This window comes from Lagenorhynchus albirostris, chromosome 2 (genome assembly GCF_949774975.1).
Source record: "Lagenorhynchus albirostris chromosome 2, mLagAlb1.1, whole genome shotgun sequence".
Classification (NCBI taxonomy): domain Eukaryota; kingdom Metazoa; phylum Chordata; class Mammalia; order Artiodactyla; family Delphinidae; genus Lagenorhynchus; species Lagenorhynchus albirostris.
In genome coordinates this window covers 27856195-27877414 of record NC_083096.1, presented here as the reverse complement: position 1 = coordinate 27877414, position 21220 = coordinate 27856195, and the positions used below count along the sequence as shown (strand labels likewise).

The 21220-nt window shown below is 38.0% G+C and overlaps 1 protein-coding gene across 1 annotated transcript in view; it reads right to left on the bottom strand.

Annotated features, from left to right (window-relative positions):
* CEP170 (centrosomal protein 170) overlaps window positions 1–21220 on the bottom strand; it is a 141893-nt gene that overhangs the window by 90682 nt on the left and 29991 nt on the right. The window contains exon 2 of the mRNA XM_060128642.1: window positions 18660–18805. Within this exon, the coding sequence (XP_059984625.1) occupies window positions 18660–18764 (105 nt within the window). The 5' untranslated portion in view covers window positions 18765–18805. The remainder of the gene's footprint in view (window positions 1–18659; window positions 18806–21220) is intronic.

The following is a 21220-nucleotide window of genomic DNA, read 5'->3' as shown; positions in this document are numbered from 1 at the left end:
ACTATTATTATTACCATTACAATGGGAGTTACAATACAATAGAAAAACTGTAAAGCACTATATAAGAAGGAGCCTCTAGGAAAACTCAAAGACAACAGGGGAGAAAAAACCAAGGACAGTATAGGAAATATTAATCTCTGACACTTGTAGCTATAACAAACAGTAAACACAGCCTTACTCCTAGCCACATTAGAAAAATGGGAAAGGTCAGCAACTAATAATAATAAAGATATAAATCCTAGTTGAAATGATCCTTTCCAAATAAATATTACGAAAATTAAAAAGTCCCTTACCCAATTAGCTTAAATTCTATATTGAAAAAGTTTTGGTCTTTCAGCACACAAAACTCTATATTAAAATAACTGACATTAGGAAGAAACAATATGTGACCTAAAGCAATCTTCCAACAAAATCTAAAGATTTATCATACATATACTTTTATTCTTCTTAAAGGTTGATCTGGGGGGGGTTGTTTTGTTTTTTCTGCAATCTCAATTTCTCTAGGACAAACTGCAAATCTCAGAATTAAGAGTAACTTCATGAATAGTACTATTATCCCCACTTCCCTGCAGCTTGCCTGAAAAACCATCTATTATGGCAAATTAGACTGCTGCAAAACACCTTTACTAAATCTAAAAGTTACTTAAACTTTGTTTTGGTTTTTATTGTCATGTTTAAACTGTCACTATGTTTAAATTAATGAAGTACTAAATTCAGTTATTAGGGTGATAAAAAGCAAATGAAGCACGACTACAAAAATAATTTCTCCTAACTGTGGATTTATCAAGTTGAATTAGTCTAAGGAAGAAAAAAAATCTCTACATGTTGTAAGGCAAGTGAGAGTTCAAGTATATGCAACCTCTAAATAAATAGTGACTAGACTACCATAAATAATCTCTCTGTGAGGAAGAGAATAGAGAAAGGGCAGAAGTTCTTAGAAGAGAGTATGATGAAATTCAAGGAGAAAATATCTAAATGAGACTTGAGGAAAAGAAATCAGAAAGGAAAGTGAAAATTTACTGTTAGATATGGGGAAAAAAAAAATCAAATGCCTGCTCACAGAGTCAGGGAATGGCAGCTTTTGAGGGAAGTCTACATGGCTCAGAGATATGGAGAAAAAACAGTTTGAGGAGGAAATAATTTGAAGCGGCCAATTCCCTAAGTTTACAACTTGCTAGAAACCTGGAATATTCTGAATCTGACATGCACCCTGCCCTCAAATCGTTTATGGGGGTAGATAATACAAGAACACCTGCTACTGAACGTAGAACACACTTAAGAAAATGAGAGTCCACTGAGATGCCACTACAGCTTTGGAGATTGAAGGAGTGGGCACATTATATGGAACCAGAAAAAGCATCTTTTTTCTTTGTTTAATAAAGACCTTAATAACTTTTTGAGAAGACTAGTCTTATGAACTCAAGGCAAGGGATATCATCGGTTTAGAAATCACAGGACAAGTCATTGCATTTGTGTAACTCTTCAAAAAATAACAGCCAATGAAAGCAAATAAAAGTCTGTTCTTATTTATCAAATGTATTCAAGGTATCAATGTGTTTCTGTACCCATCACAGAAGCTAAGCAGGAAACCAAGACTATAGAATACAATATGTCAAGTAAGTGGCCAAGAAAAACTGAGGGAATAAAAAAGATTTGTTATTTACATCTAACCACACAAACATTAAACCATTTTCATTTCCAGATAAATTCACACTTCCTCTAGATTAAACTGAGCCAGAAGATGCACTGCAACTTAATTTTCACAACCCATTTGAGCTTTTCAATAAAAATTTAATAACCTCTCAGAAACATATAATTTAAACCCTGACAAAGACAGCTAACTTTATCAAATTTATAATACTAATGGAAAAACCTTAGCTGGTCCAGGTTTAAATCACAAAGATAGTCAATTTTGACCAGATTTCTTATTTGCTCCACCTTATGCCTTTGGTAAGAATGCAAGACTCTCTAGTCACTATCCCCTCACAGTCATTTCCCCCACAAGAGCCTATGCCTCTTCCCTCATAAGTTTTACTTTCTACAAAGACCCTCTTCCCAAGGCTTTTTACACTACACTCTTGAGAATCCTCCTTACTTGAAACGCCTCTTCATTCTCAAGCTCTTAGGGTTATCTCCTACTTCCTTCCTTTAATATCTGGCTTTCCCCCTGAGAACACTATTTCCACGACATTCCTTTAAAGTGGATGATATCCTCCTAAATCCAATATTCTGTTGACTACACAGATGCAGTCTGAACTGCAGTCCAGTCTACTATTGTGGCTTCTAGACCATTACTTTCCCCCTCCAATGAAAAAAACTTTTTACTTTTCTGAAGTTCTTGTTATCCACCTACATATAAATATAAGTATAAATAAATATATGTACACACTATATATTTACACACACACACACACTCACCTCCCAGGTTGCTTCAATCATTTGCGGTCATTCTAACTTTTTGACTTAAGTTTTGGGGTAATGGTAAATTCAAATTCCTACTTCTTCATGGTTGATTTTAAATGCCTCTGTAGATAACCCATATAAAAATCTAGCCTTCTCTACTCCCACAACCAAAATCCTTACCATACCTTGTCATACCACTCCCATTGCTAAACTTTATCATGCGAAATTGATTCCACCTATGGAATCTAAGCCATAGTATTTCTCTGAGACTACATTCGCCTATTCTTCCAGTTTTCTCAATTATTTACAATAATTTACTAGTATATTACCTAAGTCCTTTGACAACAGCAAGACATCTAATATTCTGACCCCTTCCTTTTCTCCCGAGCAACCACATCCTATAACTCCGACTTTACCTCCTTCTCTATATAACCTAGATTCCCCCCTGGCTTCAACTATTCCCTTTATGCTCCTAATCCCCAAATCTCTACCTTCTTCATGGACTACTCTGCTCAGCTTCATATATTTATTTCCGGTTTTCTGTTTAATATATCAATCTGGGTATCCCTCAGGAACCTCAAACTCATTATCTTATTCCCCAAAAGTACACCTCCTGAACCGCTACTTCATCTATTTCCATGCCAGAAAGGCTAGGTCTTACATTCTTTTTCTCTCCCTCGTACATTATATATAACTAGAAAGCACAGCCTTCTATTTTCAATCTCTCTCCTGCTCTGTCTTCTTTTCTTCATTTTAAATGATACTCTCTTCCTTAGAACTTAACTGTCTCTTCCTAGATTATTATAATCATCTAACTGCTTATACCAAGTCCAATCTCTAATCCTGAGCAGTAATATAGAATAGTAGTTTAAAGCACAGGTGTTGGAGTCAAAAAGAACTGGTCCAGCCACTTGCCAGTTGTGGGACCTTGGTAAAATTACTAATCTTTGTATAATCATTCTACAAAAAGGTAAACCTAGCTCACAGATTTTTTTTTGTGAGGATTAAATGCATGGGAAGCATCTGAAAAGGCAATATCGCTCTGCTTAAAAACTCCTCTTACTGGCTAAGGTAAGATACACCAAGTCTTTAATATAGAACACAAGGCCTGCCATGATCTGGCCTCTTCTAATGCCCGTCTTAATCTCTCAAAACGTTTGCCTTCACATCTTATATACAAACTTCAAGGAACTATTTTAATTTACCTCAATAGACACTGAATGCCATGCTATCTTCAATACCACACACTCAACCACACTCTAACCTTCCAGAAACCATTTATTCATCTTTTAAGATAATTCAGCTAAAGCCATCTCCTCCAGAAGTCTTTCCAGATTTCACATTCCCACATTTCCTTGCAGGCAGAACTGACCAATCTCTTTTTTCTGTACCCCATACCAACTCCCATCACTGTCTTGTACATACCGTTTATACCCACTTATTTACATACACATATCCTTCTACTAGACTCTAAGCCTTAAAGGACGGAGAGACCCTATCTATATACACATTGGATATGAAATGGCTATTATTTCTCTTTCCTACTAAAAATATGAGAGAAAAAGACACAAATACATAGATACATATGTTAAGAAAAAACTAAAAAGACAAAGATTGCCACTGTATGTCTCATCATTTAAAAATTTTAAAAGAGGGGCTTCCCTGGTGGCGCAATGGTTAAGAATCTGCCTGCCAATGCAGGGGACATGGGTTCGAGCCCTGGCCCGGGACGATCCCACATGCCGCAGAGCAACTAAGCCTGTGTGCCACAACTACTGAGTCTGAGCTCTAGAGCCCATGAGCCACAACTACTGAGCCCACAAGCCGCAACTACTGAAGCCCGCACACCTACAGCCAGTGCTGTGCAAGAAGAGAAGCCACTGCAATGAGGAGCCCACACACCGCAACAAAGAGTAGTCCCCACTCGCCGCAACTAGAGAACACCCGCGTGCAGCAACGAAGACCCAACACAGCCAAAAATAAAAAAATAATTAAAAAAAAAATGTTCTTTAAAGATAGTGTAGCTGAAAGATTCTTTAAAAGTCCAGTTGCGTTTTTACAATCATAGTAATAAACAGTGATTTATCCTTTGCTATGTGCTCCAAAGGATAGATGAAAATTACTAACCTATGATCTTCAAAACACATTCTGTTAATATATCATACAAAAATTAAAATATTAAAACAGTGAGTCAAATATAATTTTATTATATTTTCTATTATGCATTAGGAAAACTATTTAATTAGTATGATGATGATTCTCCAAATAGAGCAAAATTCATCCATTTGGTACAATTAAGATAAAATTAGAATTTAGATATGAACTTTTTTCAAAATGCAACTCAACTTGTATACAGAAGAATCCAATATATTGTAATAAAACACAGTGACTAAGTCTTTCTGAATCTTAATTTTATCATCTGTAAAATGGAGGTAATTATATCTTTAAGAAATTCTTGAGGAACAATTGAATCAACAAAAATAAACACTGAGAACAACAGAAAGTATAATTCAACGGCATGGTACTTTTAATAGTAGTAATATTGTGTATCACTCAAAACAAAGACGGGGGGCTTCCCTGGTGGCGCAGTGGTTGAGAGTCCGCCTGCCGATGCAGGGGATGTGGGTTTGTGCCCCGGTCCGGGAGGATCCCACGTGCCGTGGAGTGGCTGGGCCCGTGGGCCATGGCCACTGAGCCTGCGCGTCCGGAGCCTGTGCCCCACGGCGGGAGAGGCCGCGGCAGTGAGAGGCCCGCGTATCGCAAATAAAAACAAAAACAAAAAAAAACAAAGACGGTATAATCTTTACCCAATTATTATACTTTATACCTTTCATTCACGCTCGCTAAGATTTATTTTACATATGTCTTATGGAACATAGCATGGTATAATCATCTTTCTATAGCACAACAAACAAGCACAGCAAGTTCATTAATTTGCTAAAGTCTTCCAAGGTAAGTGGCAGAAACAAAACTCGAATTTCAGAATCCCTTGTTTAATCACCAACTCTTTAATATCCAAGCACATTTTCTTCTCAATGACCACATTCTTTAGACTACCATTTTTGGAATGAGATGAAATAACAACAAAAAATTCAAAACTTTTTTTTGGTCATAATTAACAAAAAAATGTAATTGTAATCAAACAGAGCACATGACCTCATGGATTATTTGTTTCCATTTTGCACTGGGTTTTAAGCTACATTATCATCAAAGTATTGTTTACAATGCCGGTAAATCTATTTGTAGTTGAAATCTTTACAGGTAAGAAACTACTGAAAATTATTCAGAGGCAGAGATTCTAAAACCTAACAACTAACCAGTTGTTTCCGTATGTTAAAAATAAAGGGTTATAAACCATAAATACTAAATTAGGTTAACAAAATTTAAAAGATCTTCTTTTATTGACTCTTTAAAAAAGCAAAAAGTAATTATTTGTATTTCTAACAATTTTACTTCTCACAACAACTGATCTAACCAATGTAGAAACATTTCATCTACATAACGCCTTAAAATGAAAACATAACTTCATCAACTCTAGAGCTCTGAACAAATATATTTCACTAATATTTATATACTTGTAAGTCTCCACTTCTCCATACATGAGCTTAGTTCACTTTTCAGAAATAATATAAAAAGAATAGTAAGTTTTAAATAATCCATTTATTTTACTAATATTCTATGAAACACTAAACCATTTATTTATTTATTTATTTTACTTTTTACGGCTTGGCCTTTTTTTTTTAACATCTCTATTGGAGTATAATTGCTTTACAATGGTGTGTTAGTTTCTGCTTTATAACAAAGTGAATCAGTTATACATATACATATATCCCCATATCTCTTCCTTCTAACGTCTCCCACCCTCCCTATCCCACCCCTCTAGGTGGTCACAAAGCACCGAGCTGATCTCCCTGTGTTATGTGGCTGCTTCCCACTAGCTATGTATTTGACATTTGGTAGTGTATATATGTCCATGCAACTCTCTCACTTTGTCCCAGCTTACCCTTCGCCCTCCCCGTATCCTCAAGTACATTCTCTAGTAGGTCTGCGTCTTTATGCCCGTCTTACCCCTATGTTCTTCATGACCATTTTTTTTTAGATTCCATATATATCTGTTAGCATATGGTATTTGTTTTTGTCTTTCTGACTTACTTCACTCTGTGTGACAGACTCTAGGTCCATGCACCTCACTACAAGTAACTCAATTTCGTTTCTTTTTGTGGCTGAGTAATATTCCATTGTATACATGTGCCAAATCTTCTATATCCATTCATCTGTTGATGGACATTTAGGTTGCTTGCATGTCCTGCCTATTGTAAATAGAGCTGCAATGAACACTGTGGTACATGACTCTTTTTGAATTATGGTTTTCTCAGGATATATGCCCAGTAGTGGGATTGCTGAGTCATATGGTAGTTCTATTCGTAGGTTTTAAGGAACCTCCATACTGTTCTCCATAGTGGCTGTATCAATTTACATTCCCACCAACAGTGTGAGATGGTTCCCTTTTCTCCACACCCACTTCAGCATTTATTGTTTGTAGATTTTTTTGAAGATGTCCATTCTGACCGGTGCGAGATGATATCCCACTGTATTTTTGATTTGAATTTCTCTAATGATTAATGATGTTGAGAATTCTTTCATGTGCTTGTTGGCGATCTGTATATTTTCTTTGGAGAAATGTCTACTTAGGTCTTCTGCACATTTCTGGACTGGGCTGTTTTTCTTTTCTTGATATTGAGCTGCATGAGCTGCTTGTAAATTTTGGAGATTAATCCTTTGTCAGTGGCTTCATTTGCAAATATTTTCTCCCATTCTGAGGGTTGTCTTTTCATCTTGTTTATGGTTTCCCTTGCTGTGCAAAAGCTTTTAAGTTTCATTAGGTCCCATTTGTTTATTTTTCTTTTTATTTCCATTTCTCTAGGAGGTGGGTCAAAAAGGATCTTGCTGTGATTTATGTCAAAGAGTGTTCTGCCTATGTTTTCCTCTAAGAGTCTGACAGTGTCTGGCCTTACATTTAGGTCTTTAATCCATTTTGAGGTTATTTCTGTGTATGGTGTTACGCAGTGATCTAATTTCTTTCTTTTACATGTAGCTGTCCAAGTTTTACCAGCAACACTTATTTAAGAGGCTGTCTTTTTTCCACTGTATATTATTGCCTCCTTTATCAAAGATAAGGTGACCATATGTGTGTGGGTTTATCTTTGGGCTTTCTATCCTGTTCCATTGATCTATTATTTCTGTTTTTGTGCAATACCATACTGTCTTGATTACTGTAGCTTTGCAGTACAGTCTGAAGTCAGGGATCCTGATTCCTCCAGCTCCGTTTTTCTTTCTCAAGATTTGAGAAATAGCTTTGGCTATTCGGGGTCTTTTGTGTTTCCAAACAAATTGTGAAATTTTTTGTGCTGTTCTATGAAAAATGCCATTGGTAGTTTGATAGGGATTGCATTGAATCTGTAGATTGCTTTGGGTAGTAGAGTCATTTTCACAATGTTGATTCTTCCAATCCAAGAACATGGTATATCACTCCATCTATTTGTATCATCTTTAATTTCCTTCATCAGTGTCATAATTTTCTGCATACAGGTCTTTTGTCTCCTTAGGCAGGTTTATACCTAGATATTTTATTCTTTTTGTTGCAATGGTAAATGGGAGTGTTTTCTTGATTTCACTTTCAGATTTTTCATCATTAGTGTATAGGAATGCAAGAGATTTCTGTGCATTAATTTTGTATCCTGCAACTTTACCAAATTCATTGATTGGGTCTAGTAGTTTTCTAGTAGTATCTTTAGGATTCTCTATGTATAGTATCATGTCATGTGCAAACAGTGATAGCTTTACTTATTCTTTTACAATTTAGATTCCATTTATTTCTTTTTCTTCTCTGATTGCTGTGGCTAAAACTTCCAAAACTGTGTTGAATAATAGTGGTGAGAGTGGGCAACCTTGTCTTTTTCCTGATCTTAATGGAAATGGTTTCAGTTTTTCACCATTGAGAACGATGTTGGCTGTGGGTTTGTCATATATAGCCTTTATTATGTTGAGGTAAGTTCCCTCTATGCCTACTCTCTGGAGGGTTTTTATCATAAATGGGTGTTGAATTCTGTCAAAAGCTTTCTCTGCATCTATTGAGATGATCATATGGTTTTTCTCCTTCAACTGGTTATTATGATGGAACACATTGATTGATTTGTGTATATTGAAGAATCCTGGCATTCCTGGGATAAACCCCACTTGATCATCGTGTATGATCCTTTTAATGTGCTGTTGGATTCTGTTTGCTAGTATTTTGTTAAGGATTTTTGCAACTATGTTCATCAGTGATATTGGCTTGTAGTTTTCTTTCTATGTGACATCTTTGGTTTTGGTATCAGGGTGATGGTGGCCTTGTAGAATTAGTCTGGGAGTGTTCCTCCCTCTGCTATATTTTGGAAGAGTTTGAGAAGGATAGGTGTTAGCTCTTCTCTAAATGTTTCATAGAATTCGCCTCTGAAGCCATCTGGTCCCTGGGCTTTTGTTTCTTGGAAGATTTTTAAGCACAGTTTCAATTTCAGTGCATGTGATTGATCTGTTCATATTTTCTATTTCTTCCTTGTTCAGTCTTTGAAGGTTGTGCATTTGTACGAATTTGTCCATTTCTTCCAGGTTGTGCATTTTATTGGCACAGAGTTGCTTGTAGTACTCTCTCACAATCCTTTGTATTTCTGCAGTGTCAGTTTTTACTTCTCCTTTTTCATTTCTAATTCTATTGAGTCTTCTCCCTCTTTTTCTTGATGAGTCTACCTAATGGTTTGTCAATTTTGTTTATATTCTCAAAGAACCAGGTTTTAGTTTTATTGATCTTTGCTATCATTTCCTTCATTTCTTTTTCATTTATTTCTGATCTGATCTTTATGATTTCTTTCTTTTTGCTAACTTTGCTGTTCTTTCTCTAATTGCTTTAGGTGTAAGGTCAGGTTGTTTATTTGAGATGTTTCTTGTTTCTTAAGGTAGGATCATATTGCTATAAACTTCCCTCTTAGAACTGCTTTTGCTGCATCCCATAGGTTTTGGGTCGTCGTGTTTTCATTGTCATTTGTTTCTAGGTATTTTTTGATTTCTTCTTTGATTTCTTCAGTGATCTCTTGGTTATTAAGTAGTTTATTGTTTAGCCTCCACGTGTTTTTATTTCTTACACAATTTTTCCTGTAATTGATATCTAGTCTCATGGCGTTGTGGTCAGAAAAGATACTTGATATGATTTCAACTCTCTTAAATTTACCAAGCCTTGACTTGTGACCCAAGATATGATCTATCCTGGAAAATGTTCCATGAGCACTTGAGAAGAAAGTGTATTCTGTTGTTTTTGGATGGAATGTCTTATTAATATCAATTAAGTCCATCTTCTTTAATGTATCATTTAAAGCTTGTGTTTCCTTATTTATTTTCATTTTGGATGATCTGTCCATTGGTGAAAGTGGGGTGTTACAGTTCCCTACTATGATTGTGTTACTGTCGGTTTCCCCTTTTATGGCTGTTAGTATTTGCCTTATGTATTGAGGTGCTCCTATGTTGGGTGCATAAATATTTACAATTGTTATATCTTCTTCTAGGATTGATCCCTTGATCTTTAGGTAGTGTCCTTCTTTGTCTCTTGTAATAGTTTTTGTTTTAAAGTCTATTTTGTCTGATATGAGAATTGCTACTCAAGCTTTCTTTTGATATCCATTTGCATGGAATATCTTTTTCCATCCCCTCACTTTCAGTCTGTATGTGTCTCTAGGTCTGAAGTGTGTCTCTTGCAGACAGCATATATACGAGTCTTGTTTTTGTATCCATTCAGCCAGTCTATGTCTTTTGGTTGGAGCATTTAATCCATTTACATTTAAGGTAATTATCGATATGTATGTTCCTATTACCATTTTCTTAATTGTTTTGGGTTTGTTATTGTAGGTCTTTTCCTTCTTTTGTGTTTCCTGTGTAGAGAAGTTCCTTTAGCATTTGTTGTAAAGTTGGTTTGGTGCTGCTGAATTCTCTTAGCTTCTGCTTGTCTGTAAAGGTTTTAATTTCTCCACCAAATCTGAATGAGATCGTTTCTGGGTAGAGTAATCTTGGTTGTAGGTTTTTCCCCTTCATCACTTTAAATATCCTGCCATTCTCTCCTGGCTTGCATAGTTTCTGCTGAAATATCAGCTGTTAACCTTATGGTGATTCCGTTGTATGTTATTTGTTGTTTTTCCCTTGCTGCTTTTAACACTTTTTCTTCGTATTTAATTTTTGATGGTTTTATTAATATGTGTCTTGGCGTGTTTCTCCTTGGATTTATCCTGTATGGGACTCTCTGTGCTTTCTGGACTTGATTAACTCTTTCCTTTCCCGTATTAGGGAAGGTTTCAACTAAAATCTCTTCAAATATTTTCTCAGTCCCTTTCGTTTTCTCTCCTTCTTCTGGGACCCCTATAATTCGAATGTTGGTGTGTTTAATGTTGTCCCAGAGGTCTTTGAGACTGTCCTCAATTCTTTTCATTTCTTTTTCTTTAATCTGCTCTGCAGTAGTTACTTCTACTATTTTATCTTCCAGGTCACTTATCCATTCTTTTGCCTCAGTTATTCTGCTATTGATCCCTTTTAGAGAATTTTTAATTTCATTTATTGTGTGGTTCATCACTGTTTGTTTGCTCTTTATTTCTTCTAGGTCCTTGTTAAATGTTTCTTGTATTTTCTCCATTCTATTTACAAGATTTTGGATCATCTTCACTATCATTATTCTGAATTCTTTTTCAGGTAGACTGCCTATTTCCTCTTCATTTGTTAGGTCTAGTGGGTTTTCACCTTGCTCCTTCATGTGCTGTGTGCTTCTCTGTCTTCTCATTTTGCTTACCTTACTGCATTTGGGGTCTCCTTTTCATAGGCTGCAAGTCATAGTTCCCGTTGTTTTGGGTGTCTGCCCCCAGTGGCTAAGGTTGGTTCAGTGGGTTGTGTAGGCTTCCTGATGGAGGGGACTAGGGCCTGTGTTCTGGTGGATGAGGCTGGATCTTGTTTTCTGGTGGGCAGGTCCACGTCTGGTGGTGTGTTTTGGGGTGTCTGTCTGTGGCCTTATTATGATTTTAGGCAGCCTTTCCGCTAATGGGTGGGGTTGTGTTCCTGTCTTGCTAGTTGTTTGGTATAGGGTGTCCAGCACTGGAGCTTGCTGGTCGTTGAGTGGAGCTGGGTTTTGGCATTGAGATGGAGATCTCTGGGATATTTTAGCTGCTTTATATTACCTGGAGCTGGGCGGTCTGTTGTGGACCAATGTCCTGAACTTGGGTTTCTCACCTCAGAGGCACAGCCCTGACACCTGGCTGGAGCACCAAGAGCCTGTCATCCACACAGCTCAGAATAAAATGGAGAAGAAATAGAAAGAAAGAAAGAAGAAGATAAAATTAAATTAAATTAAAAAGTTATTAAAATAAAAAACAAAAATTATTTTAAAAAAATTTTTAAAGTAATAAAAAAGAAAGAAAGAAAGAAGAGAGCAACCAAATCAAAAAACAAACCCACCAATGACAAGAAGCGCTAAAAACTATAGTAAAAAAAGACAGACAGAACCCTAGGACAAATGGTAAAAGCAAAGCTATACAGACAAAATCACACATAGATGCATACACATGCACACTTAGAAAAAGAGAAAAAGGGAAAAAAAATATATATCATTGCTCCCAAAGTCCATCTCCTCAATTTGGGATGATTCGTTGTCTATTCAAGTATTCCACAGATGCAGGGTACATCAAGTTGACTGTGGTGAGTTAATCCACTGCTTCTGATGCTGCTGGGAGAGATTTCCCTTTCTCTTCTTTGTTCGCACAGCTTCTGGGTTTCAGCTTTGGATTTGGCCCTGCTTCTGCGTGTATGTCACCTGAGGGCATCTGTTCTTCACTCAGTAAGGACGGGGTTAGCTGATTCGGGGGCCCTGGCTCACTCAGGCCAGGGGGAGGGAGGAGTACAGAATGCTGGGAGAGCCTGTGGCGGCAGAGGCCGGCGTGACATTGCACCAGCCTGAGGTGCGCTGTGTGTTCTCCTGGGGAAGTTGTCCTTGGATCACAGGGCCCTGGCAGTGGCAGGCTGCACAGGCTCCCGGGATGGGTAGTGTGGATAGTGACCTGTGTTTGCACACAGGCTTCTTGGTGGATGCAGCAGCAGCCTTAGCATCTCACGCCCGTCTCTGGGGTCTGTGTTGATAGCTGCAGCTCACACCCGTCTCTGGAGCTCCTTTAAGCGGCGCTCTGAATCCCCCTTCTTGCGCACCAGGAAACAAAGAGGCATGAAAAAGTCTCTTGCCTCTTCAGCAGCTCCAGACTTTTTCCCAGACTCCCTCCAGGCTAGCCATGGCACACTAGACCCCTTCAGGCTGTGTTCACACAGCCAACCCCAGTCCTCTCCCTGGGATCTGACGGAAGCCCGAGCCTAAGCTCCCAGCCCCTACCCGTCCCAGCAGGTGAGCAGACAAGCCTCTTGGGCTGGTGAGTGCTGGTCGGCACCGATCCTCCGTGCGGGAATCTCTCCACTTTGCCCTCTGCACCCCTGTTGCTGCAACTCTCCTCCGTGGCTCCGAAGCTCCGCAGTCTCCGCCCACGAAGGGGCTTCCTAGTGTGTGGAAACCTTTCCTCTTTCACAGCTCTCTCCCACTGGTGCAGGTTCCATCCCTATTCTTTTGCCTCTGTTTTTTCTTTTTTCTTTTGCCCTACCCAGGTACGTGTAGGAGTTTCTCGCCTTTTGGGAGGTCTGAGGTCTTCTGCCAGCATACAGTTGGTGTTGTGTAGGAGCTGTTCCACATGTAGATACATGTATTTCTGATGTATTTGTGGGGAGGAAGGTGATCTCCATGTCATACTCTTTCGCCACCTTGAAGCTCCTCGACTAAACCATTTAAAAACTAAAGATAGGGCTTCCCTGGTGGCACAGTGGTTGAGAGTCCGCATGCCGATGCAGGGGACACGGGTTCGTGCCCTGGTCCGGGAAGATTCCACATGCCGCGGAGAGGCTAGGCCCATGAGCCATGGCCACTGAGCCTGTGCGTCCAGAGCCTGTGCGCCGCAACGGGAGAGGCCACAACAGTGAGAGGCCCGCGTACCGCGATAAAAAACAAAACTAAATACAATTTGCAAATACTTGTTCTTACTTCCATACAAAAGATGTGTCTTTCTGTACTAAGAGGAGTTCCATTAATTTGTAGCACTGATTCTGACTACCAGGTAACCATGATGGTGATCAAATCATGGAACTTTTTCAGAGAATACACTGTGTCCAGGGTAGTGCTAAAAGGAGTATGCTCCTATCAGATTAAGGGCAGAAGTATCTTTAGAGGTGGAGTCTGAGTAACAGGTCAAAACTGGTTTTTTTCTTGCCTGATCATGGAGTTTCACCAACTTTATATTTTATTTTTTAAATAAAGCATAAATTTAAAAATAGTCATAAGTAGAACAGATGCCCACATCAGACACATTGATGAATTTTAAATAAAAAATGTTATTTTAATGTTTGACTTCTTATAGTGGTAATAGTGGTTTTTGTGCTTTAAAAATTATTGATTTTCTTTTAATTTGTTATAAAGGCATTATTTTGTTTATAATACCTGAATTGATTCAATGATATTTTAAAATTCTATTGCCATTGATTTCCCTCTAGATTTTTCACTGTGGTAAAATATATATAACATAATATTTGTCATTTTAACCATTTTCATTGTACGATTCAGTGGCATTAATTAAATTTACAATGTTGTGCAATCATCACCATTGCACAATATCCGATTCCAAAATTTAACACCCCAAACCATACCCCTTTCCAAAATTCTTTCATCACTCCAAACAGAAACTGTAACTGTATAGCAATAACTCTTCAACCCTCCTTCCTCCAGCCACTGGTAACCACTAATCTACTTTATCTCTATGAATTTGCTTCTTTTAGATATTTCATGTAAGTGGAATCATACATTTGTCATTTGTTTCTGGCTTATTTCATTTAGCATAATGTTTTCAAGGTTCATTTCTGTTGCAGCATGTATTCAAACTTCGTTTCTTTTTGTAACTGAATAATAATCCATTATATGTATTGACATATACTGTATTTTGTTTATCCCTTCATCTGCTGCTGGACACTTGGGTTGTTGTCACCTTTTGGCTACTGTGAATAATACTACAATGAACACTGACTTAAATACAAGTTTTTGTTTGAATCCTAGCTTTCAATTAGTCTGGGTATAGCCTACTAGTGGAATTGCTGGGTCATATGATAATTGTGTTTAGCTTTTTGAGGGACCACTAAATTGTTTTCCACAGCGGCTACCCTATTTTTCACATTCCCACCAGCAAAGTACAAGAATTTCAATTTCTCCATACCCTTACCAACACTTATCTTCTTTTTTTTTTTTCTTTAACATTATTGCCATCCCAGTAGATATGAAGCAGTATTTCATTGTGGTTCTGATCTGCATTTCTTAATGACAAATGATGTTGAGTGACTTTCATGTGCTTATTAGCCATTTTTATAACTCTTTGGCGAAATGTCTACTCAAGTCTTTTGACCATTTTTTAAGGGGGCTGTTTGTATATTTGTTGTTGAGTTGTAGTTGTTCTTTATATACTCTGGATATTATAAGATATGTATGGTTTTGCAAATATTTTCTCCAATTCTGAGAGTTGTCTTTTTCCTCTCTTGATAGTATCCTTAGATGCACAAGTTTCTAATTTTGATGAAGTCCAATTTACCTACTTTTTCTTTTGTTGCTTGTGCTATTGGTACCATATCTAAGAATCCACTGCCAAATCCAAGGTCATGACGATTTATCCCTATGATTTCTTCTAAGAGTTTTATGGCTTTAGCTCTTATATTCAGGTCACTGATCCATTTTGAGTTAATTTTTATATATGTTGTAAGGTAGGGGTCCAAATTCATTCTTTTACATGTAGAAATCCAGTTGTCCTAGCTTTATCTGTTGGAAAGACCACTCTTTCCTCTACTGAATGGACTTGGCACCCTACTCAAAAACCTACTGTAGCAGTTTCCTTGGGCTGCCATAAAAAAGTACCATAAATTGAGTGGCTTAAAACAGTCCAAGTTTATTCTCTCAAAGTTCTGGATTCATGAAGTCCAAAATCAAGGAGTTGGCAGGGCCATGTTTCCTCCAAAACTTCCAGGGAAGAATCCTTCCTTGCCTCTTCCAGTTTCTGGTAGCCCCAGGTTTCCTTAGCTTCTGGTAGCATAACTCTGAATCTCTGCTTCTGTCTTTACATGGCTGTCTTCTCTCTGTGTCTGTCTTCTCCTCATCATGTGACACCAAGTTATATTTGCTTAAGGTCCACCCTAATGACTTCATTTAACTTGATCACATCCTCAAAGACCCTATTTCCTAATAAGATCACATTCACAAGTATGGGATATTAGGACTTTGATACATCTTTGGGGGTGGGGGACACAATTCAAACTAACAGCCATAGATATATGGGTTTCCTTCTGAACTCTTCATTCTGTTCCATTTGTCTGTATGTCTACCCTTATTCCAGTATTGCCAGCTTTGTAATAAACTTTGAAGCTGAGAAGTGTGAGTTGTGCAACTTTATTCTTCTTTTTCAAGATTGTTTTGCCATTTTTAAATTTTGCCAAACTTTGTCAAACTCTTCAGAAACAGAAAATCTTTAATCAATCTTCATTATGGGTCACATTTTCCTGCTTCTTTACAGGCCTGATAATTTTTTATTGGCTAACAAACACTGGGAATTTTACCTTTGTATTTCTGTATTCCTATAAATATTCTTGAACTTTGGTCTGGGACACAGCTAAGTTACTTAAAAACAGTGTGACCCTTTTGAGTATTGTTTTTAAGATTGAGATAAGAGTAGAACTCAGACTAGGGTTAATTATTTCCCCACTACTAAGGGGTAGAGACCAATTCCCTGTGAATTGTGAGGTTTTCCAGTCTGGCTGTTAGCAACAGGCACCATTCCTGACCCTGTTAGTGCCGGATACTGTTAACTCTAATTTGAGTGGGATTTTTTTCCCCTGCCCTTGGGTAGTTTCTTCACATATGTGTGCTGATCAGTACTCAACTGCATACTCAAGGGTAATCCTCCACAGAGTTCTTTCTCTATGTAGCTCTTTCCTCTCTGATGGTGTGTCCTGTGAATTGGAACCCATCTTGGTCTCCTTGGACTTTCAGCTTCCTCCCTCCACCTCACAAATTGTCAGACAACTTACATTTGTTACACATAATCCAGGACACAGACACCTTACCAGTCATGTCTCTTAATCTTATCTCCATGTAAGAAAAGATTTATTCTGCAAGTTCCTAAACAGCCATTCCCACATTTCCTAAGACACTGCTCTGCTAGTTGACACAAATGCCACACAGAAAGTACCTCTTCCACTCTAATGAATGAGTTCCCCCCAGTATGAACTTAAGATATGTTTCAGTTACAAGGGGCATCCAAACAGAATCATTACTGCCTTCTCAGTTGCTAGTCTCACTACTCCATCTCACTGAGGAGCCCAGAAAAATCTCTGTACTATTCTATTTCTCTCATTGAATTTCTTTAAATAAGGTTTCTTTATACATGTAACTCATATACTCATATAGCTATATAGTGGCTTTACTTTTACTGTCTCAAAACTATAAAATAAGTTCTTTAATTTTAAAGTAAAAATGTATGTAAACATATGCAGATCTGACTTTTCTCGGGACAACGTAGGGTTTCTCAGTCTCAGCACTATTGATATTTTTGGCCAAATAATTCTTTGTTGGGTGTGTTTGGTGGGGATGGTACAGGGGGTATGAAGAAGTATGTTATATACTGTAGGATGTTTGCAACCCCCCCTGGTCTCTTGACCTTTGCCTACCGAATGTCAGTAGCAACCACCTCCAACCCTCTACCATGCACAACAATCAAAATGGGGACTTCCCTGTTGTCCAGTGGGTAAGACTATGCGCTCCCAATGCAGGGGGCCCAGGTTCAATCCCTGGTCAGGGAACTAGATCCCAGTGCAACTAAAGATACTGCAACTAAGAAGTCTGCATGCTGCAACTAAAGATCCTGCATGAGGCAACGAAGATCCCATATGCCGCAACTAAGACCTGGGGCAGCCTAAATAAATAAATAAATGACTAAATAAATAAATAAATATATTAAAAAAAAATCAACTGTCTCTTAAAAAAAAAAAATCAAAATGTCTCCAATACTGCCAAATATCTTTTGGGGGAATTGGGGGGAGGCAGGATCACCCCAGTTGAGAAACTCTGGGCTAACAGAACAAATCTCTCTATTCTAAGTACTTGTTTACAGTTTTTTTACCAACAAAAGGGGGGAGGGCAAGTGGATAAGATTCTATTCTAGATTGTCAGGACCTATTAAAGTAACTAAATCTCAAAAACCAGGGGATCCATTTTTCTAATTACTTTGCTCAAAAACATCTTAAAAGGGCTTCCCTGGTGGCGCAGGGGTCAAGAATCCGCCTGCCAACGCAGGGGACAGGGGTTCGAGCCCTGGTCCGGGAAGATCCCAAATGCGGAGCAACTAAGCCTGTGTGCCACAACTACTGAGCCTGCGCTCTAGAGCCTGCAGGCCACAACTACTGAAGCCCCTGCGCCTAGAGCCTGTGTTCTGCAACAAGAGAAGCTACCGGAATAAGAAGCCCGCGCACTGCAACGAAGAGCAGCCCCTGCTCACCGCAACTAGAGAAAGCCCACGTGCAGCAACGAAGACCCAACACAGCCAAAAATAAATAAAATAAATAAATAAAATAAAAAATAAATTAATTTTTAAAAAATCGTCAAAGTATGTTTTAAAAGTAACTCCTTTATACATAATTCAGTAAATGCCAACAATCTGTATGCTCAAACTACTGGAAGATATCATAATGAAAACCTCGAAAAGAAAAAGAGAGATTAATTCCAGTATCAATTAAGTACCCATAATTAAAATTCAGTTTTACTTCATTCTATGCTAATTTTATGAATTACTTACAAGTCTTATTTTAAAAGTGTATAATGCGAAACTTCTTACTTCTTAAAAACAAACTTCTCTACTCAAAGTTCTCATTTTTCAAAATATAATCTCCAAGACTTAGAACTTAGTTTTAAATGATACAAGGGGAGAAAATTTATTAAACTAGTAACTAGAGCTTAAAGAGGGAGAGCTGGAAAGTTCAAATGTTAAGTAGAGTTGCTCTCCAAAGGAGTAGAAAAATATTTCATGTCAGTTCCAGGTTTTGAGTAGACACATACAGAAGGCAGATGCAATTACCTGCAACATGAGCTCACAGTCATCTCTTCCAACAAAAATCATTTCTCGTGGCAGCCTGTGGCGAGTGCCTCCACTGCTCACCAAAAACCAGGATGTTAAGCTCATTTTCTGCTTAGCTTCTAAGTCTTTGGCAAAGCTACGTCATCCTGCAGAGAGAGATTCAGAAAAACATACATTTAGATATTTTCAACTTTAGCATCTATTCACCAAACCCTATAACTAGGCCTTGGAACAGAACTGCATTCAACATTTACCCCTGACTACATAAATAAGACAGGCCACGGGTCCCAGGAAACAACATATCTACCAAATTTTCAGCAGTAAAGTAAGTCCATGGACTCCATTAAGAGTTCACTTTGCAAAGATTACAGTCCCAGATCTTATTACATCTCAAGTACAGCCATAAACTATAACCTTTGCCCTATGACTTTGCAATTCCTCCAATTAAAGGTGGGAGTAAAACTTCCCACTCCATAAATCTGGGCTCTGCCTCATGACTTGTTTTGGCCAATGGAATGGTGTTAATAGCTGTGATGCAAGTGGAAGCTAAAATGTGCTTGGGCAATTGGGTTTGACCTCTTGTACCTCTGCCATTACCATAGAAAGAACACGCCCTAGCTAGCCCATTACTTCAAGAAGAATGAGACACATGTAGAACAGATGTGTATCTAACACAGAACTTGAAGCAGGCCCTCAGTATATCATTCAACCCTTAGCTGAAAAATAGAATTAGTGTTGTTTTAAGCCATTGAGAGATGTGCAGTGATCTGCTTCATCACTGACTATAATGCACAAAAGGTGAGTATAATTTACTGAAATATAGTATCTTTTTAAAAGTACAGATAGGGCTTCCCTGGTGGCGCAGTGGTTGAGAATCCGCCTGCCGATGCAGGCGACGCGGGTTCGTGCCCCGGTCTGGGGGTATCCCACGTGCCGTGAAGCGGCTGGGCCCGTGAGCCATGGCCACTGAGCTGCGCGTCCGGAGCCTGTGCTCCATGGCGGGAGAGGCCACAGCAGTGAGAGGCACGCGTACCAAAAAAAAAAAAAAAGTACACTGATAAGTCCAATACACTCACTTGAGTATTTTCAGAAATACACAATTGAAATTTTGTTGAAATAGTTCCCTTTTTTCCAGTTTCTTCATCTCAGAATGGTAACATTTATTTGTATAATTAAACCTAAGGCTGTTATGTGTTACAGAACTACAAATTGTAGATAAAGGAAGCTTATATTAACAAAAAGTCCAACAAGGAGAGAATCCAGCTATAGAAGAAGATGCAAGCTCACTTTTTCTTTGGGAAAAAGGTCAACATCTATAGTTTACTTTTTTACCATCTGGAACAGTTCAGTTTACCCACAGGAGAATCCTCCAATCTCCTCCCAAAGTGGGCAAAAGCACACTGATGATGCTGTGGAAGCCAAGTCAAGAAGAAATAACTGGGGGGAACCTCACCATTCCATGTGAAGAGTTTCTATGTATTTATCTCCTTGGTTAAGCATAGCACCTTATCCCATCCTTGAATGAGCTTGAGGGTCACATGTTTAGAGACTCTCTGATTTAGTATCTTCAGATAATAAACCTCTAATCTTCTGTGGGACTAGGGGTTTGGGCAATGGAGCCTACTAGTTCTTTATATGAACTTCAACTGATTTTCTTGGTTTCAGTCCACCCTGTCTTCCAAGATAACTGGTATCTCACATTCCCAAGCCTTTCCAAGATTCTATGAGAATTCCTTTTTTTCTTTATTTCTTCCTCCCACAGCTCCCCCTCTTCCAAAACTTTCTCAACTTCTCTTCCCAAGTAGCCTCCTCTCATTCTCTTTGTATTAGTGAGACTGGGAAGGAACAGAGAAAACTCCAGGGGCCCTATTCAGTATACTTCTAGAAAACTGCTTCTTTTATCATATGATTTTGAAATAAAATAACATTAAAATAAACTAGCTATTCAAAATATAATAAAATATCTCAATGATCATATATTATCCCCATTTTCTTTAGTGTCATAATCGTTTCCTTTTCTTTTTTCCAGATTGACTCAAAAACGTTAGCTACTCTTAAAAGAAGTGAATTCCCAATGATAATGTCTGCTCTCCATATCTGTAGTTTGGTTACTTCATTCTAATTGCATTGATTTCAAACTTCAGGTTATATACTATTAAAATTACAAACACCAGTTATGATTCAACAGAAGCTAAAGAAAAGGGGCAAAAGTCTCCATAGTCATGTTAATCTAACTCTGGATATGCCTCCAAACAATCCCTGGACAAATGAGCATTGTATAGTTCATCAAACAACATATGATACACTAATGTTTCCATACTCACAGATGAAATGGCTAAAAGGATATTCTTGGTAACTTTATGAATTTGGAAAGAAGCTACGATAAGGAAAACTAATGGATCAGTTCAAACACTTATGTATTTCAAGGTACTTCCTCATAAAACCTTTGTATTAAATTCTCCTAGTAAAATGAAGAAAAAGGCATGCTGGATAAAACAAAAGGATCCTGTCTATGAGAGAGTCTGTATATGTAAGGACACAAAGAGGTTGAAAGTAAAAGG